The 26,079-nt window shown below is 32.9% G+C and overlaps 7 protein-coding genes across 14 annotated transcripts; 3 read left to right on the top strand and 4 right to left on the bottom strand.

Moving 5' to 3' along the window:
• The first annotated feature begins 3,152 nt into the window (after positions 1-3,152).
• LOC109604323 (target of rapamycin complex subunit lst8) lies at positions 3,153-4,519 on the top strand. The gene is made up of 5 exons (XM_020020839.2): positions 3,153-3,344; positions 3,401-3,766; positions 3,818-4,020; positions 4,080-4,222; positions 4,276-4,519. The coding sequence occupies exons 1-5, from the start codon at positions 3,237-3,239 to the stop codon at positions 4,401-4,403; spliced, it is 948 nt and encodes a 315-aa protein (XP_019876398.1). The 5' UTR covers positions 3,153-3,236; the 3' UTR covers positions 4,404-4,519.
• On the bottom strand, positions 4,477-7,211 carry LOC109604322 (protein MTO1 homolog, mitochondrial). The gene is made up of 11 exons (XM_020020838.2): positions 6,830-7,211; positions 6,653-6,771; positions 6,395-6,602; positions 6,218-6,340; positions 5,890-6,169; positions 5,646-5,836; positions 5,432-5,595; positions 5,208-5,379; positions 4,994-5,156; positions 4,665-4,944; positions 4,477-4,609 (listed from the first exon to the last, which is right to left on the bottom strand). Exons 1-11 carry the CDS (start codon positions 7,017-7,019, stop codon positions 4,514-4,516), a joined length of 1,986 nt encoding a protein of 661 aa, XP_019876397.2. The 5' UTR covers positions 7,020-7,211; the 3' UTR covers positions 4,477-4,513.
• Positions 7,212-7,356: 145 nt separating this feature from the next.
• On the top strand, positions 7,357-9,751 carry LOC109604326 (AP-2 complex subunit mu). The gene is made up of 6 exons (XM_020020840.2): positions 7,357-7,495; positions 7,719-7,927; positions 8,102-8,264; positions 8,317-8,535; positions 8,590-9,100; positions 9,155-9,751. Exons 2-6 carry the CDS (start codon positions 7,751-7,753, stop codon positions 9,399-9,401), a joined length of 1,317 nt encoding a protein of 438 aa, XP_019876399.1. The 5' UTR covers positions 7,357-7,495; positions 7,719-7,750; the 3' UTR covers positions 9,402-9,751.
• A 131-nt stretch (positions 9,752-9,882) lies between these two features.
• LOC109604327 (ADP-ribosylation factor-binding protein GGA3) lies at positions 9,883-12,689 on the bottom strand. Its single transcript, XM_020020841.2, has 6 exons — positions 12,556-12,689; positions 11,936-12,501; positions 11,661-11,871; positions 11,232-11,601; positions 10,667-11,180; positions 9,883-10,618 (listed from the first exon to the last, which is right to left on the bottom strand). The coding sequence occupies exons 1-6, from the start codon at positions 12,593-12,595 to the stop codon at positions 10,412-10,414; spliced, it is 1,908 nt and encodes a 635-aa protein (XP_019876400.1). The 5' UTR covers positions 12,596-12,689; the 3' UTR covers positions 9,883-10,411.
• A 1,655-nt stretch (positions 12,690-14,344) lies between these two features.
• LOC109604336 (transformer-2 protein homolog alpha) lies at positions 14,345-20,990 on the bottom strand. 5 transcript variants are annotated; one of them, XM_020020850.2, is made up of 8 exons: positions 20,786-20,990; positions 20,510-20,616; positions 18,326-18,421; positions 17,529-17,829; positions 17,061-17,236; positions 16,814-16,855; positions 15,802-15,902; positions 14,345-14,884 (listed from the first exon to the last, which is right to left on the bottom strand). In XM_020020850.2, the coding sequence occupies exons 1-8, from the start codon at positions 20,798-20,800 to the stop codon at positions 14,856-14,858; spliced, it is 867 nt and encodes a 288-aa protein (XP_019876409.1). In that variant the 5' UTR covers positions 20,801-20,990; the 3' UTR covers positions 14,345-14,855. The 5 variants fall into 5 exon arrangements, with proteins under 5 accessions (XP_019876409.1, XP_019876411.1, XP_019876413.1 ...); XM_020020852.2 differs by having other exon boundaries at positions 17,529-17,682; XM_020020854.2 differs by having other exon boundaries at positions 15,802-15,890; positions 17,529-17,682.
• Positions 20,991-21,133: 143 nt separating this feature from the next.
• LOC109604335 (probable serine hydrolase) lies at positions 21,134-24,270 on the bottom strand. 3 transcript variants are annotated; one of them, XM_049968132.1, is made up of 3 exons: positions 23,980-24,270; positions 21,812-22,130; positions 21,134-21,760 (listed from the first exon to the last, which is right to left on the bottom strand). In XM_049968132.1, exons 1-3 carry the CDS (start codon positions 24,130-24,132, stop codon positions 21,246-21,248), a joined length of 987 nt encoding a protein of 328 aa, XP_049824089.1. In that variant the 5' UTR covers positions 24,133-24,270; the 3' UTR covers positions 21,134-21,245. The 3 variants fall into 3 exon arrangements, with proteins under 3 accessions (XP_049824089.1, XP_049824088.1, XP_019876408.2); XM_049968131.1 differs by lacking the exon at positions 23,980-24,270 and adding an exon at positions 22,181-23,031; XM_020020849.2 differs by lacking the exons at positions 21,134-21,760; positions 21,812-22,130 and adding exons at positions 22,417-23,558; positions 23,611-23,929.
• Positions 24,271-24,618: 348 nt separating this feature from the next.
• LOC109604328 (uncharacterized) lies at positions 24,619-25,898 on the top strand. 2 transcript variants are annotated; one of them, XM_049968134.1, is made up of 6 exons: positions 24,619-24,828; positions 24,879-25,053; positions 25,107-25,246; positions 25,294-25,399; positions 25,458-25,650; positions 25,714-25,898. In XM_049968134.1, exons 1-6 carry the CDS (start codon positions 24,774-24,776, stop codon positions 25,780-25,782), a joined length of 738 nt encoding a protein of 245 aa, XP_049824091.1. In that variant the 5' UTR covers positions 24,619-24,773; the 3' UTR covers positions 25,783-25,898. The 2 variants fall into 2 exon arrangements, with proteins under 2 accessions (XP_049824091.1, XP_019876401.1); XM_020020842.2 differs by having other exon boundaries at positions 25,458-25,662.
• Positions 25,899-26,079: the final 181 nt, after the last annotated feature.

Genomic DNA, 26,079 nt, shown 5'->3' with positions numbered 1-26,079 from the left:
AAAAATGCATTATTTACCCCCATTAACCTGTCGCTTATCAATCAACATCTAATTGCTAATGCATGTTTCGAATTTATTTATTTATTTTATATACATCACAATTATAATAATGAGGAAATAATGAAAATTATTTTACAGGAAATGAAATATTATACGTGCTGATAAATTTAAATTGAAATTCATACGTTTGCAAACAATAATTACAAAACCTTTTAATGACAGGCAGTAAACAAAACTGTATAGTTTTCCAGTAAAATTTGCAAAGTAAAACATTTAAATTCAATATAAATATTTTGATATTTTTTTCCATAACGGTGGTCTACAAACTGTTTCCCGTAAATGGAACATTTTCCCCCTCGAGTATTTACAAACTGAAGCGGTTTGACGAAAACCAAAAATGAACATGAATATTTTAAAATAAAACCACGTGAATAATTTGATACAATACCTGAACAAACATGTGCGGTTTAACTTTAATTGGGTCAAAATCCTACCCCAGTTGGTTCATAAATAACTCGTCGTCATTTTATTTCGAATTCTTTTCGATTCGGTTTTGGAACCGTTTCTGTAATAAGATTCTTAGCAATTTTACTATTTCGTGTGGGGCGTCAGGTGTGGACAAAATTGGCGAAATCGTGGGGCTCAACGATAAAATGTACGTTCCCGTGTCGTGCGTGAAACTGCACGAATTTATCAGAATTTGTCCATCATTACAAACACATTATTCTATTTCGTTGGCTTTATTGTGTTTCAATTGATCGATTGCGCTTCACAAATGGAATTAATTAACATAAATACGTAACGTTTGTGAGTTATTCCACCAGTGGACGTCTATCCCATTACAGTTTTATGTGGTCATTTGCATTTCCAATTTTTATAAACAAAAATGGCTTGTTGATTCGTCGCATCGTTACTGCTGCCGTTTCGTTCATGAATAAATTAATTTTTGCATAATTACCAAACGAATTTAATAAATTAATAGTGTTAATAATAAATAAAAACAGTCACAATAAAGATAAGCGGGATACTGTTGACGGTACAGACGCTATCAAAGGGAACGAATTGGGTAGTTAGTTTATTAGATGAGCAGAGGAAGCGGAGTTTGTTTCGCTAATAAAATAATTCGGCACGATGAATAAACTTAAAGCATGTCATTTATTTGAATAATTCGACTTTAATTATGCGGACGGAACGGAATTGTTTCGACTGTGTATTGTTGCCGGGGAAGGACTGCCAAATTAATGTTCGGTCTGTCACAAAACGAATTCACTTTTACTCCCTGTTATTGGGTCGTTCTATTTTATTTAACGAGATGTTTGCCAGCAAAATTAAACAGTTTTCGGTTCGAGACGGTGTATTTTAAGTTTATTATAGATACGGTTCAATAAAACACACATTTTACAACAACTCGTATAAAAATAATTCATTTTAATGAATTTATTTTATTTATATAACATATACATACATACTTTGGCAAATTAAATTAGAATGGTAATAAAATTTAATTATTGCAATATTTTTATTCAATCTTTTAAAATAATTACTCTATAATTAATAAAAATATTACAAAGTATGTGTAATTATACACACGAGTCTAAGAAAATAAATTTTTCCGCTTTTCTATCTGCATCGTATGCCACCCAGATAACATCAAGTCTGCCAGGTCTCACGATTTATTGTAATATTTCATTTATTTTCATAATCCCAGGATTTGACAGACGCTTCTCACGATTCTTCAATGAAAAACTATAATTTATTATGTTTAAGTCAAATTGGGCTTAACTTAAATATATTTTCCGGTAACAACTATTCGACGTTAGATGGCGTATATTACATCATCATGGTTCTGGGAATTTCGCATTGCATTCGTCACAGCTTTAGTAATAATTTATTAATAAATAATTTTATTTTTAAACAATTATCAAGATGTGTGATAGTAAATGGAACAACAATTTCGAAACACCTTCTGCTTCGACGGTAATAAAATTGTCCTATAAACAAAAATACAGGGAGATGGGAAAATTAATGGTGGTTAAAAAAAGCAAGTTTGGTAAGTTGCGTATTAAATATATGGGAACAGTACAATTAAGTGTTAAAAAAGAAGATGTTTCATTGGCGATATTTCTTCAAGAACAAAATGTATCAAAGAGAATATTGCGAGAATTAGAATTAGAGAATTAATCCACATTAACTGGTGCAGTTTTGACAGATTCAGCTACTGGAAAAAAATTAAATGTGAACGAAATAAGGCAAAATCAATGTATCAATGTTTTTGATTATTAATTTTTTTTTTAAATTTCGTATTCCCTATAAATAAAATTGGTTTTGGATCTAACGGAACAAAAAATATGGATAGAGGTCAAAACTGAGTTACAGTCAGTATACAGATTAGATTGAGCTATACCAAACATTTTTGTAATATAACAGTTTTGTGGCTTCCCATGCATGTGCTAAGCTTCATGATTTTGTAGAAAAATTTGCTAAATATGTAAGTATTCTTAATATATAAAATATAAAAATATATTTTTTATTTATAATTATTTCGAAAATACTCAAAGGCAAAATGAAAATAAATAAAACGACATTGATTATAGAAATTGTAATATTGATTTAAATGAATGTTTAATTTTATATTTTTCCCCTGACCACCACTGGACGAAAATTGGAATTTTTTTAAACAAATTTATAAGGGTAAATTAGGCAATGATGCTTTAAAATTACCCAAACTAAGTGCACTTAATTTAATTTATTGTGTTTTGTTTCTTCTAGGGCAAATGTAGAAAGCATTTTTTCACAATTTAATCAAAACGAAATTCAGAAACTGGAGTATTAGTAAAACAGCAATATACCATTGCTTATTTTAAAGTTAATAAAAATTTTTCTAAAAATGTAATGATAAAATGCATTTTTGTTCCAGATTCAAATTGATACATAATTGATATTTTTATTTACTTTTAAAATACTTTAATTAGTTGTAAATAAATTTTATTTACAAAAATTGTTTAATATATACTATTTTAGTCCCGTATAATTTAATATATTATATATTATTACAATGGAACGATTTTTAAACAAATTTCAAAAATCTCACAATTTTTTACGACATGGCTGACGTTTTACCATTTGTGGAACTTGGCAACGCTGTGTACTCAATCTATGTTATTGAGTGAGGTTATGCTCAAATAACACAGTTTTAGTTTGAAGCTTGTTCTGTGTGGTTTTTAAATGAAAAAACCATGGAAGACAACTACTTAATTATGGCAACTGGTGGTTATGACCACACCATCAAACTATGGCAAGCACACGCCGGAATATGTCACAGAACAATGCAACACAGTGAATCCGTACGTAAATACAATTTTAACATCGTAAAAGTTCTCTAATTTCTTTATTATTGTAGCAAGTGAACGCGTTGGTGATTTCACCTGACAAAAAATACTTGACGACCGCCAGTTACCAACACATCTACATGTATGACCTGCCTTCAAGCAACCAAAATGCTGTCATCAATTATGAAGGTACAACAAAAAATGTGACGTGCGTTGGCTTTAATTTAGATGGGAGATGGATGTATTCGGGGGGCGAGGATGGCAGAGCTCGAATATGGGACGTGCGCTCCAGAAATAACTCGTGTCCTAAAATTTTTGAGGTGCAGTCCCCTATTACCTGTGTCTGTTTGCATCCCAATCAAGTTGAGTTGTTTGTCGGTGATCAGAATGGTGTCATTTATCGATGGGATCTCAGGACAAACAACTACGAAGAATTAGTAAGTTTTTATTCAATTGTTAATTGTGTATGTTAATTTTCCTTCATTAAGATTCCAGAAAATGATGCTATGATTTTGGATATTGACATAGATCCTTCCTGTAAATATATGGCCTCAGTTAACAACAAAGGCCGGTGTTACATTTGGAGTTTAGAATATGGCAAGACAGATACTCCTACTAAACTATTGCCAAAGCACAAATTTGAAGCACACAAAAGACATGCACTGAAATGTAAATTCAGTCCAAACTCAGAGTGAGTGTTGTATTTATAATATTTATTTAAATGATTTAATTAATCCTTGTTTTATTCAGATATTTAATTACCACATCAGCTGATCAAACTGCCAAAATTTGGTCATTACCAAGCTTTTCTCTGCATCAAGACTTAAAACAGGACAACCAGAGATGGGTTTGGGATGCAGCATTCAGTGCTGACTCACAATATGTTTTTACAGGTGTGTATTTTACATTTTTAATTAATACAAGGAAAATATTTTTCTTTCTGTAGCTTCCTCAGATGGTTTGGCAAAACTGTGGAGTGTGAATACTGGTGCAATGGAAAGACAATATGCTGGCCATCAAAAGGCTGTGACTGCTTTAGCATTAATGGATATAGCTTTATCACAAGTTGGTTAGGATTTAATTTTGTACATATTTGATTTTAAGTTGTTGTACTGATTGTTATACCTGGATAATAAAACACTTTTAACATTATATAAAATATATTCATTTATTTAACTTTACATTTACAACGCTGCATTATCAGTTCTTTGTTTCACATACCTTAAAAGTCGGAATACTGACGACGGCGTAACTCCTGGAATTCTACTCGCGGCAGCAATCTTCAATAAAAGATAATAAAATATGATCAATAAATTATAACATGGTTTACCATACCGTTTGAGGTTGAATTCGTAGTAATTTTTCTCGCTCCTCACAACTAAGACAAAGTGAATTCGAATTGTAATCTAAATCTTTGGGAATTATCAACTGTTCGTCGCGTCTTAACTCCTCGACCTCCTCAGCTTGTTCCTGGGCGGCGTATTCATATAAAGCTTCTATATGTAACCTATTCTCCAGAGCAGGATTTTCTGTTAATACTTTCAATTCTGGTGCTGCTTGAGATAAGATACTTATGGTGATGCCTTCATTGTTTGTATCCAGCATGTCAAATGCACTATAAAATCATAACTTAGAATATTACGTATATTTTTTAAAATACGTACGATTTTTGCATGTGACTCCTGGATGGTGTCAAGTTACATAAATCCCTCCATTGTTTTACAGTCTTGCTAATGCCCTTCAACAACTGGAGTCCGTCGTTTAACTGTGACTGAACGCGCAACATTGTATCATATCTGTCTTTTGAAACGCAGCCAATTTCAAACCCTATAATTACAAATTAATATAATATAATAATAAAATTATTTAATTAATTACCCTTTGCTGTCAGTCTTTGATCAGCATTATCTGGTCTTAGAGTCAGCCTAAACTCAGCTCTACTTGTAAACATTCTGTATGGTTCTGATGTGCCTAAAGTTGTCAGATCATCTATTAATACACCTATGTAACCTTCAGTTCTACTTACAGTCAATGGTTTCCTATTTAAAGCCTAAAACAATTTAAATATAGTTTTAATGAACCTAATATTTTATAATTTTTACTTTTGCTGCAGCATTTATTCCTGCGATTACTCCTTGTGCTGCTGCCTCTTCATAGCCTGTAGTGCCATTTATTTGTCCACCCAGGAATAAACCATTGACTTTTTTTAATTCAAGAGTATTATATAATTCTCTGGGATCCACAAAATCATACTCAACACCATATCCTACAAAATAGTAAATAATGTATTGATTTTAAATTAAATTCAATCAGTACCTGGTCTTAAAACTTCTGCATTTTCTAAGCCTGGAATCGTTCTAACTAGTTGTACTTGTAGTTCTTCAGGCAGAGTACAAGACATTCCATTAGGGTAGATAACTTTACTATTCAAACCTTCAGGTTCTAACCAAATTTGATGTTGCCTACCTCCAAATCTTAGCACCTTGGATTCTATGCTTGGACAATATCTGGTAAAAAAATAAATAAATACAAAATAATATTTTAAATGTTGTTTCATTACCTAGGGCCATTTACTTCTTCTGTAACATGCCTATTAACATGTAAATTATTTTTGACAATATCTTCAATGGCAGTAGTAGTTTTGGTTAAATAACACAGCAGTTGGTCTTCAGCCTTAATCCAAACTTTGTCATTCATAAAAGAAAAAGGTTGTGGAGGGTCATCTCCTTTTTGTTGGCTGCAGACTTTGAAATTAATTGTATCTGCATTTAATCTAGGAGGTGTTCCAGTTTTCAGTCTTCCCATTTTCAAATTTAGAGATTCCAAAGTGTTTGCCAAACCTACAATGTGATAATTAGATTCATCTCTACAAAATGACACTGTTTTACCTATAGCAGGTTGATCACCAATTCTGCCAGCAGGAAACACATTTAATCCTATATTTATTTGACCTTTTAAAAATGTGCCAGTTGTAATAACAACACTTTTTGATCTTATTTTGGTACCATCATCTAAAATTATCAATCAATCAAAATTATCAAATATTTTTAAGCTTAATAACTTACTTAATATTATGCCTGAACAGTCTACAACTCTTTGATTATTAATATTTGTTGTAGGATTTTCAATAATTAAATCTTCAACAGGTGCAACAAGTAAATCCAAATTGGGGGTTTTAGTAAACAATTCTGTTTGCATATTCTGTTTATATAAATCTCTGTCTATTTGTGCCCTGTAACCCCACACAGCTGGGCCTTTCCTTTTATTCAAAACCTAAAGAAACATTTTAGTGAATTTAATTTTTTCAAATTTGGCATTTTTACCTTGTATTGTATGCCTGACATGTCACAAATCCTGCCACAAACCCCATCCAAAGCATCAACTTCTTTCATCAAGTGGCCTTTGCCAATGCCTCCAAATGAAGGGTTACATGACATCTCTCCTAAAATCAGTACAATAACGTCAGTTCGTGTCGCGTTTAATTTAGAAACGTTACGGACCCACTGTTTCTTTTTTATGGGTGACCAACAAAGTTGCAGCACCCATTCTGGCGGCGGCAGCGCATGCCTCGCTCCCAGCATGTCCGCCCCCAACCACAATGACATCGTAGGTTTTGTCTAAGGAGAAATTACGCAAGCATAATTGTCTTTTGATTGATTTCGTGTAGTGCAATGTTTTTGATGTATACATTTTTGTGAGGTTAGTACAATTTGACAACCATAAGTGTGGTTATGTTAACTAAATTGTTTTATAAGTAGATTTACTTTTACAATATTCCCTAATACAGAACTAATATAACTAGTCATGTGTTTATCAATATGAAAATTTGTTTATTAATATCATTTGTAAATATTATTATTTTTTGAAAAAGCAGGATAGCCAATAATTCTAATAAGGAACCATTTTTTAAAAACTGTTTAAATTTTTATTGTATTTGGTTGCACAAATACAACGCAATTGAACTTTTTTAATGTGATGAAAGTTAGTTAATAGTACGAAACAGGTTTTAATCATTGATTGTGATTATTATTATTGATAACATGTTGGGTTGGCGGGCCCGAAAAAATAGTTGACGTAAAGTGGGTGGAAAATGGCTGATGTCAAGAATCGGCTTTTTCAATTTTAGTTTAGTTTTCACAAAAATAATCTCATGCTTGTAAATTTAGGTAAGTTTAAACTATCTATAGTAATGATATTTTGCAAAATATCACCTTTCCTATCTCGTAATTTTAATTCTGACCTAATTCCAAAACGATCAATTATCCAATTTATTTTGGGACCAGTTATATTATTGTTGATTACCTATCCTATCCAAATTTCGAACCCAACTACGTAGTTTGATTCAAAATTAACTAAAGTGCGCCAAAAAAACCGCATCTGTTACCACAGGTGGATAGTAGTTGGATAAAGCCTGCTCCAAAATGATTGGGGGGCTGTTTGTGTACAACCACAAGGGCGAGGTGCTAATTTCCCGCGTTTACCGTGATGATATCGGGAGGAACGCCGTGGACGCTTTCCGCGTCAACGTAATACACGCCAGACAACAAGTCCGCTCTCCAGTTACCAACATTGCACGCACCTCTTTCTTCCATATTAAGGTAAATTTCTTCAGGTGAATTAAAAGCCTTTAAAACAAATATTTCCAGTTGTTTTACAGCGAAAATTTACTGCAAATTGAAAGTGCATTATTGCAAAGTCAGCAAGTTCTGTTCCATTTCTATGTTTTAAAATACTGTTAATGAATATTTTGTTACAACAGTATATATTTTTAGAGAGCTAATATATGGATAGCAGCCGTAACCAAACAAAATGTGAATGCTGCAATGGTTTTTGAGTTCCTGCTGAAGATCATTGATGTGATGCAGAACTATTTTGGAAAAATTTCAGAAGAAAACATTAAGAACAACTTTGTGCTCATCTATGAACTTCTTGATGGTAAACTGATTATTAATTTGTGGTCTCAGTTTATATGAATTATATTTTTCAGAAATTCTGGATTTTGGTTATCCCCAAAATACCGACACGGGTGTTTTGAAAACGTTTATTACCCAGCAGGGAATAAAGTCAGCTACAAAGGAAGAACAAGCCCAAATAACTTCTCAAGTAACAGGTCAAATCGGATGGAGACGCGAAGGTATCAAATATCGTCGCAACGAATTGTTCCTCGACGTTTTGGAGTATGTTAATCTACTAATGTCTCCTCAAGGTACACAATTCCATAAATTAGTTTGACTGTTTACTCTATTATTACTTGTTTCAGGACAAGTGCTCTCTGCTCATGTGGCCGGAAAAGTCGTGATGAAATCCTACTTATCCGGAATGCCGGAATGCAAGTTCGGTATAAACGACAAGATAGTGATGGAGGCAAAGGGCAAGGGTGGATTGGGCTCGACCTCCGACTCGGATCCGGCCCGTTCGGGCAAGCCCGTGGTCGTGATCGACGACTGTCAGTTCCATCAGTGCGTCAAGCTCAGCAAATTCGAGACCGAACATTCCATTAGCTTTATACCGCCCGACGGCGAATTTGAATTAATGAGATACCGAACAACAAAAGACATATCGCTGCCCTTCCGCGTCATCCCGCTGGTCAGGGAGGTGGGACGCACAAAGATGGAAGTAAAGGTGGTTTTGAAGAGCACCTTCAAACCCTCGTTGCTCGGCCAGAAGATCGAAGTTAAGATACCCACTCCATTGAACACTTCTGGCGTTCAGCTGATTTGTCTCAAAGGCAAAGCCAAGTACAAGGCGTCCGAAAACGCCATCGTGTGGAAGTATGTCCTGTTGATCCATTTTAAAACAATATTAATGATGTACTATCTTTTTAGGATCAAACGCATGGCTGGCATGAAGGAAACCCAACTGTCCGCCGAAATAGAACTCCTGGAAACTGATACGAAAAAGAAATGGACCAGACCGCCGATTTCCATGAACTTTGAAGTGCCGTTCGCACCGTCCGGCTTCAAAGTTAGATATTTGAAGGTGTTCGAACCAAAACTGAACTATTCGGACCACGATGTTATTAAATGGGTGAGATACATCGGCAGGAGCGGTCTATACGAAACAAGATGTTAAATGGCGTTGGTTTAAGTTGCGGAGTTCACCAGAATTGTCAAGCCATATATTTTTTTTTCTTTTGATCGAATCTAATTTCATAAAATATTCGTAGTAAATAGGCATTCCTAAACTATATTTTTTATTAATTATGTTATTCTATGTCTAATCATTTATAAAATGTACGTCTAAGTTCCAAAATTATACTCATTTTAACGCTTATGTTTCAAATAGTTGAAATAATTTATCAAATAAATTATAATCTTGATGTGGAAAAAACACAGTAAGTTGTAGAAAATACATGTATATTTGTGAATTGTAATGTTAAAGCTTGGAAATATGTTGTAGCCCAATAAAATACTGAAAGTTAAGTCTAAATTTAAATTTGAAAACCCTTTTCTTATTTTAATCTGTATTTTTAAATATGATATAATGTTCTATGCCACTGAATATTTTTTAAAACTATTCAATCATTTTATTTGCACAATTTGAAAGAAAAATCAAGTGTGATGTCATAAAATTTTAGAGGCCAAAAATCCCACTAGTGCTTCATTATGGAAAAAGTTAATTACATTCAATTATAGGTATGTATTATAGGATAATTTAATTTAAACAAAGGTTTAAGAAAAAAAATTAAAATTTAGTTTGAAAAGGATTAAATTTTCTTCATTATTGGACTTGCTCCAAATCACCTATTTTAGAACACCTTGTAATTATTAATTGACGCACAATAACAAGCCAAGTAATTTAGACATAACAATATTTTATTATTACTTTACATAAATATATAAATATTTTATCCTTACTATAATGAAAACCTATAAAATAAATAAAATATAAACAATAAATAAATGATAGTGTATAGCAGAAGCGTTAAATTTTTTGGTGTATGTATAAATAGAACTAATACTGACGCATAATACTTGATAAAAAATAGGAACTTAAGTCATTAAAATAAAATAATCACAAAACCATATTCAAATGGCACAATTTGAGAAAACCTTTAAGTACGAGTACCTATTAGAATAAATTTAATCGACGACCGGCAATTTTTCGACCTCGCCCATTTCTGTGACATTTTCCTCATCCATTACATAACTAATGATGAATTTGATGGACGCCTCCAATTTAGACGGATTCGCCAAAAGTATCACTTGCGAAATGGCAGCCGGAGGCAAAAACGGATTGAATGCCGGAAGAGAATTCGAAGACGGAGCTTGCAATTTTATTTTACAACCCTAAAAAATAACTTTTATGAAAGAAACCTATGGAAATTGTACTGTTACCTTTGGAACAATCGCCTGACATAAATAATTTGTCAGGGGCAAATTGTTTTTGCTAATAGTAGTGATCACATAAACGCTCACATCTTCCTTTGGTTTATCCTTTGCAAAGTGCAACGTTACCGACACCCCATTCCTTTCCGTGAAAACGGGTATTGGGGCGAGGTTGCTTGGCTTAATGCTCTCTAATTTAACACAAATATCTTTCAGGTTGATGTCGCTCTTCTGACTCTGCGGACTGAGCGTGCCGTTTGTTTCCTGTTTATCACCATTAAGCTGTTCAATCTGTTCAATATCGTGTGACTCTAGCAATTTTTCATCCATTATGTCCACTAATAAATCATCCTCTTGTGAGGTATTCAAAGTCTCCTGTTTTGCTTTGTACAAGCTATCGCGCGTTTGATTGACCAAATAACTCAAGTCCAACCCCTCTAATTTGCTGGTAACCTTCTCAATGTTTTCAACTTTTGTTTCATTGTTTTTTGTAAGGAGATTCATAGGTACTTTATCCAAATTCCTGCAACAATACATACATAGGACTTGCTTACACAATTACAAGCTTACATACTTATAATTTCCTTGCTTTCCCAAGTTCTCTTTAATGAGTTGTTCACTCAACAAATCCAAGTCTTCTAAAGCACTAAACTTATCAGCTTTCGACTCCTTACTCTTTGATTCAGTGCGTGGTAATTGAACAGGTTGCAGAACATCCCCCGCAGCGTCGGGCACATCGGATGATGTAAGAATGTCGTGCAGTACTTCAGAGGTCTCAGTTTTCGTTTGATTGGGAATGGCCTCGATGCTGTCGACGGACGAATCTGAACTGTCAAATTCTAGGAGTGCAGTAACATTGGAACCAGGCACTTTGCCCTTAACAATGATTTTTTGGTACTTATGGAGGACCTGCCGCAATTCATCGCTAGTCTCGAAAATCTCAACTAAAATCACAATTGTTAAAAGTTGATTTCACTTAGAGTACATAATTCAAAAGTCCTACCTAACATTTCTTCACTTTGATGGGAGTCATGGGCAATTTTCAAAATGTTAGGCTTAAATCTTTCACAACTTTGGTATAATTCTTTAATAAGATCTAATTCTTGACTACCAGGTTTGTATGAATCTAGCATTTCATTCAACAGTCTCACATTGTTTTGAACTGACTCCAGTTCTGAGATTCTTTTACTCCTTATTTCAGCTCTTTTATCATCCTAAAAGCAATAATTTATGAATGATCTAATTGGGATATTTAAATTTGTATACAGTTATACATACTTCTTTGACCATGCTCTTGATTAACCAGTTGGCTGCCTGAATGTCTTCTGGATCTTTACTCTGCAGCAACTTCTGAAGTATTTTTGATTTTTCATCATCATAAAATATGGAATTAACAGGTTTCTTGGAAATATTGCTTGTATCTAACGCTATGTTTGGATTGGGAATGTCTCTTATCACACCTTGTTTCCTTAACATGTCAAATGCCTCCTTAATTTTAATTTCCTTGGGATAATCCAAGGTCCAGACATACATCAATTGCAGCACCTTTTGTTTAACAGCCAGAGGAGTGTGCGCCCCTAAATATTTCGGGGACACCAATTTAATCATCTCGTTTAGAAATCGAAATTTTCCCACTTCGTTTTGGAAATGGACGCCGCATTTGCTCATGCAAACGTCTAAGACGTTCAACGTTTGCAGCACTTCTCTTTCATTACCTGAAGGAAGTCTTGCGGATATGACTTTAACCCCTATATGAGCCCCATCTTTTTCTTTGTTTATTAAGGTGGTGAAAGCCTCCACTGCGGCGGTGTCAATGTTTTGGTTTTGCGGGTTTGTAGCCTTTACTAAAATACGACGGGGAATTAGGGGGAAATCGCAAAGTATTCTGTGGGACTTACAGAGCAAGGCCTCGAGGCTAGTCTGTGTAACGAGATCCATGTTTTAAATATAGTTTTGCATTTTTTAATTTAATGTTTTGTTGTCCATTTTGACAACCCACTGACAGACACAAACGACTTTTAAGCCCCTCCCCAAACAAGCTTACAGAAAACTGTATTTTGTCACCTATCACAATTTATCACCCTTATTTAAATTAAGGTAAATAACAATGAAATATAAAAATGTGATGCAAATTCCAAAATACTGTAGTTGAAATCAAAATTGTATAAATTAATTCTGGAACACAATAAATGCGTGTAGCTAGTCACAGTAATAGCACGCATTTTACAAAATTATATACAGTGTGACCCATTAGAAAGCGGGCACCCTCATAAAAATTGTATTTTTTGTCCGATTTTTTTTTAATTTTAAAGCATAGAAATACTAAGTACTAATAGTGAAAATTTAAATTTTTTTGTCCAAATTCAAAGCCACAAACTAATTTTTAGACATGAAAATTGAAGATATTATACTTGCAAGTGTTTTACCATCGTAATAAATACAATCTCTTTATACCAAATTTCATAAAAAATATGAATATTCACAATTCTGTGAAAAATTGTTTACATTTATTTATTACTCAAGTTGTCTCTAGAATAAACTTTGCACAAATTTTATTTGTCAATAATATTGTAAGTCTCTAAGCGCATATTTTCGTACTTTACAATTAGAAAAAGTTGTTATAATGCCACAAACCATACAAATTTTATAAGAGTGTCTTGCTTTCAAATATGCCACACTATATATTAAATAATTTATACATAACTTATAACTTATAAGTCATAAAAGTATAAACAGATATATACAACAGTCTCTTGAAATTAAATTCCACGATTCCCCACACTTAATCAGAATTAGTAGTGTTTTAATGGAGACTTTATGTCGTTCCATAAGTTTTCAATTGGATTTAGATCCGGACATTATGCTGGACTATCGAGAATCTAAACATCATTTTCTTTTAATCGATTTTAAATAACTTTGGATTATTATCATGCAGAGAAATGGCTCTCTTATGTCTCTTATGATATATCTATACATGACACGGTCCATCTTACCAATAATTTTCTGTAATGGTACTATACAACTGATCGTATTTTGTACTCAAAAGTACTCTTCGACAAACATTCTGGAGAATAATTATTACACTTTTGTGCACTTTTAGTGTTGTTCCAATATTCTTCCTTGATACCAAGTTTCTTTACTGTTTGCTCATTCAGTCGACGTCTGATTGTTCCACTAGGCACACTGATATTGTATGATCTCAATTAATTTTTTATTTACCTAAAAGTCTCATTTTTTCAAATGGTCTGTCAATAAAAGGAGTTATTTTATTGTTAGGACGACGTCAGCAATATTTGCACCTTAATTTTTATTTCTCTTTCTTATGGAGTGCAATGTTTCCTTTTTTCACAGAAAGTCCGTTATTCAATAAAACAATGTAAGTCTTACTAAGAATAAATTCTTATCATAGTACCACAAAACCTAAATAACTTTTAAATGTAATATATTTCTTTGGCCAGTCAAATCAGACTAATATGTGCATTTAAAGTAATATCTCCGTCGTGAATAAAGCAAAAAAACGTACAACGTTACTAAACAACAACAATAAGATAAAATATCTTACAAAATGTTTAGTTTTAAATTTTGTGCTATTTATCTGGCCACCACTGTACTTACCATGAGTGATGGAAATTTTGAAGAGGTAAAAGTAGAAGGATAAGTAGGTGGCATAAAAAATAAAATACCATCTTTCATGCAAAGACGTTTATTATCATACACATCTAAGTACAACCTGAGGAATTAACAAATCTAGGATCATTTACGCAATAAACCCTGAAAAAACACCTACTCTAATAATAATGATACTTACCCTTAACACTATTCAGCGTACTATTCTTTTTTCAGGATGAAATTGAAACTGGTTTCATTGCTAGAAAGCGTACCCCAAGAAAAGCTGACATTTTTTCGGGCGAATAGTCGAGCTGAGGAATGTATTAGAGATGTTCTCTCAGGTTGTGAGTAATTTAACTTGATCTTGAATTTTCGCAACCGCATATTAAAGATGTCTTCTTTAATTCAGACATTCGAAATTTTCATTCTTCAAGAGAGTTGTTTAATGAATCCCAATTCTCTTGATGACATTTTCGTTTTTCACACATCGCTAGCTGAGTTTTCTATCAAAAAAACCTTCTGAATTTTGGATTTTGATGGTGTGTGTAAGAGGAAAACTTGTCAATTTCTAATAAAGAAAACTTCAAATTCATCCAATTTCTCTTGTTTTCATGTACCCTTTTTAAAACAAAACAAAAACAATATTAGTGGTGAAATTAAACATTTATTAATACTTATCTAAGTCACATAATATAAAACAATTGAAAAAAGTAAGACATAGATTATGCTATTCTCTTTTTTGTTATTGCCGTACAGAATGAACAATGGAAACGGGACGTTCACTAACGATAATATGGGATACTTTCAACTCAAATCAATGACATCCAAATGAAATTACCTGTACAAAAATAACCCGACATCCAAAAAACAAAAATTGAATATATTTGCGAAGGCACCTGTGTTGTGTTACATTCACACGCTCTCAAAAAGAACATGATGAAAATACTCAGTTGTTCAAGGTATCCCACATTATCTCGGCAATTCTTATAGAAATGATGAACCCCTTACAATATTATTTTTGGTACTAATTTTGAATTGATGGAGCCGGTGCACTACCGGCCGAAAAAATCAACGAAAATGTCCATGACTACATGAACAAACGCGTCAGCAAAACGTACATATACAAAAAATCGAAATGAAATTCACTGTTTTATGCCATAGATTTGATAAAAACTATGTAATGGCATGAGCGAACAATCGAAAATTAATTCATAATAGTAATAATATACATCTATGTTATGTACTTTAAAGTGTCCATTAAACAAAACACGAAGAGGCTCCACGATGTTTAAAAACGACCTGAAATTGACATTAAAGGAAACACGCATTAAAATAAAGCCAACTGGAAGGGGAATGGCTACACACAGAACAAAAAATAAAAGTGCAGATAAAAGATCTATAACAGTCTGAGCTATATTGAAAATCGCACCGCAGGCGACAGTCAACACCTGAATCAACTCATTTCTAAATTTTCTTCACATGTTCACTGTTAGTTAATACAAAAATACCAATGAATTATAAATTAGAATACTTACGTGGCGAATAACTGCGAGATCTGGACCTGTCGTAGCGGCGACGTCTGTAGTACGGCGAGGGTGAGCGTCTATGGCTGTACCTTGAACCCCTGTAATAATCGCTGTACACATTATATTATTAGATTGAGGCTCAACGACAGCTGAGTATATAAATCTAATCAATCGTCATGATTTGATTCGATGCTCTTTGTCAATTGATGATAAAAATGTATGATTACGTTGTTGTACAAACAAGCACAATGAGCCGTTTGTACTGACACCAAAATAATCGAGATGATTTCCCTGCTTATACAGAGAACACGCAATCGAATGTGCGTGTCCTCCAAACAACACAGGTTAACATGCAAGTAATCCACCCCACTTCAAATCAATTGAAATAAAAGTATGAGTATGTTTCTTCTGTTATTGTTCCCTATGCAATTGATAAAACAAAATTTCGTTTCATGTCTGTACGTTTTATATATTTTTATAGTATTTCAAGGGAATTCCCAGTCAATTATTTGCCACTACTGATTATAATTATATACTGTATTATAAGTTGTAAGATAATTTAACATTAACAAGACAAAGAGAAACTTTTTAAATACTTTAAAAGTATTGAAAAGAGTACCACAATTCTATCAAAATTAACGCTTCTGATAATTACATCAAGATCAACCAATAATAATTGTTTACTGCACCTAGTATTCATCTAAAACCTCTAGAAATTAAAAATATATATCAAATATTTGAATACTTTTTTTAATTAAATTTTGAATGTGTTGAACTACATTAAGTGTGTACTAGAATAATAAATAAAAATTTAAGTCTTAAATATTTATCATAAACTTTGATTAATTAAATATGCTATTTATCTTTAAATCAGCAAAATAATATCTTTGAATAACTAAAATTGATATCAACGTATATTTATTATAAATATACTTTTTTAGTACCCTTATTAATATAAAATCATGACTAGTATTGTCTACTTGATTTGAAATGGAATAGGTCAAAGAAAAATATCACTTACTCTCTGTCTCCTCGCCTTCTGTCATAACGATCACTATATTTACTACAAAAAAATAAGAGATTATTAATCATCAGTTTTTCAACAATTAAAAAATGTATTGGGATGCCTTTGCATATAACTTGGACTACACGTCATACTGTCTAATATCCCAACGATTTAATCTTCCACAATACAACATCGCAGTGCAAAAAGCGAAAATTGCAATGCCGTTAGTTGAATTGTGAATAAAAATATGACAGATACTTACTAGGTAGGTTTGCCCATGTAAATACCGGGTGTGGGCGTGTGCGCCCTTTCGGTTATCGAATAATCCACCCTTATGCTCTTTCCGTTGATTTTCATACCGGTGCAGTTCTCTTTAGCGATTTTAGCATCTTCAGATGTCTCAAAATACACGAACGAAAATCCTCTTGATCGCCCAGTCTAGAAATTAAATTAAAATGTATACTAATGCCTCGAGAGTAAAGATGTATGTAACTACTAAGAGTAAAATCTAGTGTCATGGAGTAAACGGAGCTGAGCATAAATTTCACCAAACATATAATAATCCTTGTGATTATTACTATGAAAGACGATTAATATGTCAGCACGGGACTCCATATTAATCTACCTGTGTGCATCAAGAAACTTCCCACTGAATGACAAAGCCTCTCAAATATCACAGGAATGTACATGTAGTGTAATAAGTTAAACAGATTTAAGGAATATATCTTACCTTAGCATCGATGACGACCTGGACCCTCTCGACCGGTCCGTACTTGCTCATGATGTGGAACAGCTCGTCCTCGGTGGTGTAGACGGACAGGCCGAATACGCCTAGACAGCGTGACGGTTTCGGGTTGTCGCGGGTGCCGGTGTGGCGCCTGCGGCTAGACATAGGACTGTGAGAGTGCGACGAACGACCGCCGCCGTAAGGGGCGACGTGGCCGCCACCCTGGGGCGGCGACCGCGACCTACTGCCGCGCGAGTACCTCGCGGACTTGTGACGTCTGTCTGAGCGCGAGCGACTGCGAGACCTGCAATGGGGGGTAATAATGCGGCTCTCATTCTCTCTCTGCGTTTCAGCTCGAAATTTAATTTTAATCACAGGTGAAATTTAGCAATTATTTCAACGGATACAACCCATAAAATAATGTGTTTAACAACGTAAACATAAATCAGAACAGGTGTACATAATTCGTGATTGATAACTCAAAATAAAAAAATAATTATGTGTGAATCTAAAGTGTGAAAATAAATAATACAAACAGAGATAGGTGATTTCGCCCCAGACAACGCCCTAGTCCAATATTACTCGTGTATTCATTGTTTTCAAAGTCTCAGAACGGAGATAAAACTCTTCATATCATTCGAGTGGTACGCTTATCGTCGAACAAACGGTTTTATCACTCTGTAAACTGAGATAAAATACACTCCAAAACTTTTTAATATCGTTAATGTTCAACATAAAATAATAAAACGTTTTGGAATTGTTGGTTTTCTTTTAGGAAATGACAAATTAAAGCATCGTACCTGTCACGTCTGTCCTCACGATCCTCCCTGTCTCTTCTCCTCTCCCGATCACGATCACTGTCTCTGTACGACATTTTCCTTCCGCGACTGGGACTTCTAAACAATACAATAAAACAACTATTAGTCAGAATCAAACGTAAATTAATCATGTAAATGAGACATTTGAGATTATTTTTATCAAATATACAGCCGTGTTTCAAAGAAACTTTTTACACACAATAATTGCACTTTTTCTGATTTTTGAAATTAACAAAATTTCTCTAAAGAAATTTACATATGTTATTAGATTTCATTATGGTGTATATTGTATTTTATAACGTGGTGGTTAGAGAAATAGGACAAAATATATAATAAACATTTTGTAAGATATTTCATGGAAGGATTTATCTCCAAATTTTTCCAGTAAGTATATTAACAACACTTCTTAAAATCGATGGTGACATTACTTTAAACACACATATTAGTTCGAGTTGGTTAGCCAAAGAATTAATTCATATTTAGCAATACTATTATCATTTATATTATTTTAAGTAAATTTAATTTCAGCAAGAAGAAAGAAACATTGCTTCCCACAGAAAAAAAAATAATAGTTAGCAAAAAACAATATCAAGATCTAAATACTGCTGACTTCTCCAAATGCTTAAAATACTCCTGAAAAATAGCATACAATGCTATTAACAAATATGAAAACAAAACATTCGTTTGAAAATAAACTAATAGATTGTATTTCAGTAAAGAAACCATTGGTATTAAAAATCATTTTTGCTTGATTGAAACATCAAAATACATCAACTGAATAGTGGTTATCAATTCAAAAAATGTGGAAATTAATTTCATAAAAACTAAGAGTATCCAACAAAATATTTCACGATCTTCAATTAATAAACACAATTCATATAAATTTTATTCTTTTTGTCCCATTACATGACGTTCCACAAGTTTTCAATTGTATTTAGGTACGGACTTTTCCTGTTAATATTAATATATAAAATATATAATTTTCCTCTTCTACAGAGAGTATTTTTCTTTTCACTTAATTAGTAAAATAATATAAATTCTACTAAGAATAACTATACTATCAAGACTATTTTTAAATAAATACACAAAACATAAATTTGAACGTGCTATTACTTTGTCCAACCAAATCACGGTAATATATGTGTTCAAAGTATTAATATCACCGACTGTTATAAGATGTGTAATAAAAAAATAGAATATTGAAACATATTTTTATACTGACTGGGCAAAATTTGATTTTAACTTTAATTCCTATGGTTACCACTGTACATATATTTTTAAATGTGTGCTATTTAAATCGATTTTATTTTGATTTAGGCACTATAGAAAGAATACAGTATTTATATAAAATATGTCAATAGCATTTAAATAGAAGTATCTAATTAACATTGAATTTTTGAATTTCTCTAACCACCAGTTTGACTGAATCTTAAATTATTTGTGTTAATATAAATAACATTTTCTTACACACACACTAATTTTTATAGACATTTAAATGTAATCTCTGCTTTTTAAATAAAAGAAAGAATCTACATTAAGCACATTTCTAATACAAAATTAAACTGGTCACAATATAAATTATTTCATGAAGTATCTGAATACTTTATACACAGATTGAATTTTGAAATTAGCAAAAATTGATATTAGTCAATTCTATTATAATTGACACGTTTTATCATTATTGTTTGTGCTTTTTATGACTAATTCTTTTTGTTGTGGGAGCTCAATCTATAAACAAATGACTGATACAAGAAATTATTACACTGATGAAATTAAATTAAAGTACGTTGTTTTCGGGGACATATCGTCTTCTGACAAACATTTTATCTAAACAATTTTACTCTATTATGTAACGTAATTTCCTTGTGCCTACAATTATTCACTTGAAATACAAAACAACAAATTTGATAAATATACTCTTATTTTGATCTTTTCACAATCAGGTTAGCCAACGTTTGTTTAATCAATTGATAAAACCATAGTAACACGAATTTCATGCTAACAAACTACCAATACCCCACAAACACTTATTCATGTAAATGACCAGAACATAAAAAAATCTTTCCCGTCGAGTCATAAACACAGACCCCCCAACATCACTCTTGTCACACAAATTCGGACTTCGGCGGTGTCCCCCGCACGTGCTGTTGAACAGCGGCAAATTACCTTGAGTAAGATCTGGCCTTGTGATTCCTTGGCGAGTTTTCCCGCCTGCCGTGGGGCGAATGGTCGCGGTCGATCATCGATTTCCTCTCGACTGGCGAACGGCTCCCCTGGAACATAACGCAAAACACACCCCCGTTAAAATAACGTACGGTACGGTCGCCGGAACTGGCGCAGCACGCGCGTTAAATTACTGCAAGTCAACAGTCTCGAGACGATGCCGGGCCCGATTCTATTTTTAACTGCCGCACTTTCCCGTGCCCATCGACGTGCACTTACCTCTCTGTCGCTCATGGTTCAAAGGCTCGGAAATTCCGCAAAGGGGCACAAGAATCTGTCTATATTTAAATTGTTGCGGGGAAACGCGACGGCGAAACGCACGCTAAACAAAACTGATTGAGAGTTCGATGGCGTAAGCGATCGTTGCGACACCAAGCGACTGTTACCGAAACAACGCGGATCGGTTTCGTGATTGGTCAGTTTGAATTGCGCAGTTCGCTGCTTCCGGTTTGAAATTGCAACACGCACTCGATAATAAAATTTTTATTTGTTTTGCAATTATTTAAGTGTTTAAGTCGAAGTTTTGAATTAAACCGAACTCTAAATAAATCAAAAACACGACAAAAGTGAAAACGCAATATTATTTTATTTTCAAATAACAATAAACATTTAAAGCTCATAAACACAGGTGATTTGCGTAAAACAGTAACACAGTCCCCAAACCCGTTTAATATAATCATTATTGTACTTCTGCTGATTCAATAAACTTCCCTACACTCCTATCAACTTTATTGTACTTTTTAATAAATTCATTAATCATTCCATTTAATCTTTCAGGATTGTTCAAATGTACATGATGTTTACCTTCAACCTCTTTATAATGACAATTAGGACTAACTTTGAGAATCGTTTCAAAAACTTCAAGTGGATTTTCTTTCTTTTCAAAATACCCACTGCTGGAAGCTTTAAAAAACAGTAAAGGGCATGTGACATGAGCTGCATATTCAACTAGTTCATTATGTCCCCAGTTTCCAAAAAAAATTGACTTTAATCTGGGATCTCTGGTTACATAATACTTATTTGGATCTTTCACTGAAGGTTGTATATTTCTCCTTAAAAGCAATTCAGCATATTCAATATCAATGGAATTATCTAATGTCTTTGAGAGCATCTCTTTTAAAACCTCCAGCGGATATGTAGGAGGCTCAGATTGGTCCCTACTAAGTTTATCATATTTCAGAAACTGTTCCACAACTAAAATATTAAATTGTCATCTTAACTTGTAAAAAACAATTCAAATTTTACCTGAGGCCATTTGCTTTTGACTATTAGGCTGCTCTAAAGGTTTAAGTCCATCAATTAACACTAAAAAATCTATGTCTTTGTTGTACATCATGGCAAAAGTGTAACATGAAATAGCACCCAGTGAGTGGCCCATAAGTGAAACTGTGGGCCAACCAAAATATTTCATAATGTATCTGATGAGTATTGGGTAATTCATGTTGTCATAAAACATCCCAGCTGGCAACTTGGATGAATAGCCATGGCCTGGTAAATCAATGGCCAAAACACCCACATCTTTGGTTAAAAGGGGTATTAATCTATCAAATGATTCACAAGTGTCCTTAAAAGTAAAATGGTAAAAAATTGATAATTGAGGCCTCAGAGGCATACTTGCCAGCCGTGAATTGCCAAAATTGGTTTAGAAGTGGTGGGTTCCCACCATTTACCACTGATCTGGCCCCATGGCACAGGAAATTGTATTTCATTGTATTGTCTTGTCATCGTTGAATATTTCTTTGCAAGTGTCACAGCCGACTTAAACATTTTGCGTTAGAATAACGTTACTAGTCTTTGTACCTTGTTTTGATTTGTGGTTAGGTTTTATCAGTTTGTTTGTGTGAAATATCTTATGTGGACTTATGAATATTTTATTATTTCTTATCATTTTGGACATAGTAAGTTTGTCTGGATCTATTTTATAAATAAACATTACTAGAGAATATTAACAGATTTACAATATTTTTTAGGCAACGACGTTTACATAAATTTTAAATTAAATGATTTATTGCCTTAAAATACTTCTGAAGATAGGGTGTTTAAAAAATGTCAGAAACATTAAGGAGATGTATTATAATATAAAATATGACAAAAAACCTTTAAGAATATGAATCAGTAAAAAATACTCTGACCTGAAGAACAAAATAATCATCAATCAGTAATTTAGACTTACAATTAATAAGGACTTTCTTCATACCATAATACACCTTAAAGTTTACTTTTATAACAGTCAGGAAAAAAAAATACACTGCTTTTGATAAAACTTAATATCTACAAAACCGTTTATTTGCGGACCAATATTTTTAAGACTCCGGCATATTTTAGACTACACCGCAGCCACTTTTCTTAACATAATTAGAACGTTTTCCAGTAAAACAAAATTTGAAACACTTTAAACTTAGCAGAAAACCTTATATAACTGAAAGGCATTTATATATAATAGTATTTCAATCCCCAAATCCTTTTTAATTTAATTATTGCTGTATTTGTACCAAATCAATAAATTTTCCAACACTTCTATCAACCTTATCATACTTATTAATAAATTCATTAATCAAGCCATTTAATCTTTCAGGATTGTTTAAATGCACATGATGAGTGCCTTCAACAGTTTCATAGTGGCAATTAGGGCTGACATTCATAATTGTCTCTAGAACTTCAATTGAGTTTTCTTTCTTTTCCAAATATCCACTCTTACTGGCTTTAATAATTAGAAAAGGGCAAGTAACATCAGCTGCATATTCAACAAGTTCTTTTTGTGCCCAGTTTCCAAAGAATATAGACTTTAATCTAGGATCTCTTGTAACATAATACCTATTTGGATCTTTTGTAGAAGGCTGTATATTTCTTCTTAAAACATATTCAGCATATTCAATATCAATTGAATTAACGAATGACTTTGATATTTTCTCTTTAAGAACCTCAAGAGGATATGAGGGGGGCTCAGATTCATCTCTACTAAGTTTCTCATATTTCAGGAACTGTTCCACAACTAAAATATTAAAACAATAATTCCAACTAGAAAAAAATAACTCAAATTCTACCTGATGCCATTTGCTTTTGGTTATTGGGCTGCTCCAATGGTTTAAGTGCATCAATTAGCACTAAAAAGTCTGTGTCTTTGTTATACATCATGGCAAAAGTGTAACATGAAATGGCTCCCAGAGAATGGCCCATAAGTGAAACTGTGGGCCAACCAAAATATTTCATAATATATCTGATGAGTATTGGGTAATTCATGTTGTCATAAAACATTCCCACTGGCAACTTCGAGGAATATCCATGGCCTGGCAAATCAATGGCCAAGATTCCCACATCCTTGGTTAAAAGGGGTATTAATCGATCAAATGATTCACAAGTGTCCTTAAAAGTAAAATGGTTAAAAATCAATTATTGCAGTCTCAGAGGCATACTTGCCAGCCATGAATAGCCAAAATTGGTTTAGAAGTGGTGGGTTCCCACCATTTTCCACTGATGTGTCCCCATGGCACAGGAAATTGTATTTCATTGTACTGTCTTGCCACCGTTGAGTATTTCCTCGCCAATGTCACAGCCGATTTAAACATATTGACTTAGAAGAACTTTACTAATCTTTGTACCTTGTTTTAATTTGTGGTTAGGTTTTATCAAGTTGTTTGTCATATCTCATATGTGGACTTAATAATATATTATTTCTTATCATTTTGTACATAAGTTTGTTTGGAGTTATTTTATAAATAAACGTTACATACAATATGCAAATATAAAGTAGCAACAATTTTTTTGAACAAAACGCAACCTAAGTTATATAAATTTTAAATTAAATGATTTAACACAATGTCACAATCCAAAAAAGCAGTGTATTGTAGCATAAAGTATGAAACGAAATAATCATTCATTTTTTTGTAGATTTATGTTATATAAGGATTTTTTTCATACCATACTATACCTCTTAAGTCAAGATATATACACTGCTTCAAATAAAACTCTTGATAACCGTTTATTTGCAGATCAATTTGCATTAATACTTTTCCTTATATTTTAGATCATATACGACCTGTTAACGATTTGAGCCTTTTGTAACATATAATTTGAATATTTTCTAGTAAAGAATGGTTTTAATTAAATTACTTTATTTATTGGTACAAAGTGTTTTGTAATATTTTTATTATTATCATCATATTCGTTTGACAATTTGCACAATGTGTCAACTAAAAACTCCTGACTGATGAACATCAGAATTGTCCTTCTTTGTTTGGCGCTTGTATTCCGCTTTCCAATCAGTAAGGACTACCCATAAAATATTACAAATTAAAATTTGACGATATTTCAGTGAAAGCATATTCGGCTTTTCTGAGCGACGACGAGTTGCACCACGTAAGAAGGTCGATTACTGAAAATGGAACCTGCGATGAGGATAAAATCATTGAACAGTTAGTTAATGTAAGGGTAACGACACCCGAAAGCATCATCACACTAAGTCTTTTAGAGGGGCAAGCTTTATGCAGGTTCTTCATTTAAGACAATTAGCCGGTGAATTTCTAAATTTGGATTATTTCAGTAAGTTACTACAGACTGTCGGAATTTTGAATGATTATTTGAAAACTTGCGTTATTTCCCCAAAGAATTTGTACATGAAACTTATATCTGGATTAAGGAGGCTCGACGAAATGCTTTGTTACGATGCCGCGTATTTTCAGAGTGAGCAACTGGCTTACTTTTTAATTTTATTTAACTAAAACTTGCAGAGTTTGAGGTGTACTACTATTGTATTCATGAAATTGAAAACGAGTTCGATGTTTGTGCAGGACCTTTAGATTGGAATGAAGAACACAATCACAAGAAAGTTTGCAAGTACATCCTCTAAATTTACATTGTTTCGTAACGCATATACAAAAGTTTTGTTATTCAGGATCTACAGAAAAATGGTGGATTGTTATTACATTAAAGTAGCACAAGTTTGCAGTTTGGAGGGTGCAAAAGTATTCAAACAGATGATTACCACCGTCATCGATGAAGTAATTAATTGTCCTTGTGATGTTAAAAGTGATCCGGAAGTCAAAGACGCAATGCCGGATCAATATATCCAGAAAAGTATTGGCTATGTACAAAATCACGTAATTATGTTTCTGGGTGGAGAATTTATCTAAGTATAGATTCATTTCTAGGCAGTAGCAAATACAGCAGAATATTGGACAATTTTTATAACAGTAATTGCAGGTGTAGTATATATTTAGACAATTTTATTTTTATATCTATATTATATATGAAAATAGTAAAAAATGTATTGTATTATTTATATTTTAAAAACTACTATGATTGGCAAGGTAAGATATTTTTGAAAATATTTAATGTTTTCTCAAATGTTCCCTATGTATATGCAACCCCTCTTACACTAATAAACTTTGCAAATTATATTTTATTATTAACCATTAAAGGATTACCTGTCGAATTAAGCATCAATAGAAAAATTACATGAGTTATTGTTAACACAGACTATTTTACATAATTCAATCCAGGTGACCTGTGTAAGA

This window comes from Aethina tumida, chromosome 5 (assembly GCF_024364675.1).
Source record: "Aethina tumida isolate Nest 87 chromosome 5, icAetTumi1.1, whole genome shotgun sequence".
In the NCBI taxonomy this organism is placed as follows: domain Eukaryota; kingdom Metazoa; phylum Arthropoda; class Insecta; order Coleoptera; family Nitidulidae; genus Aethina; species Aethina tumida.
This window is presented reverse-complemented; position numbering and strand designations above follow the sequence as displayed.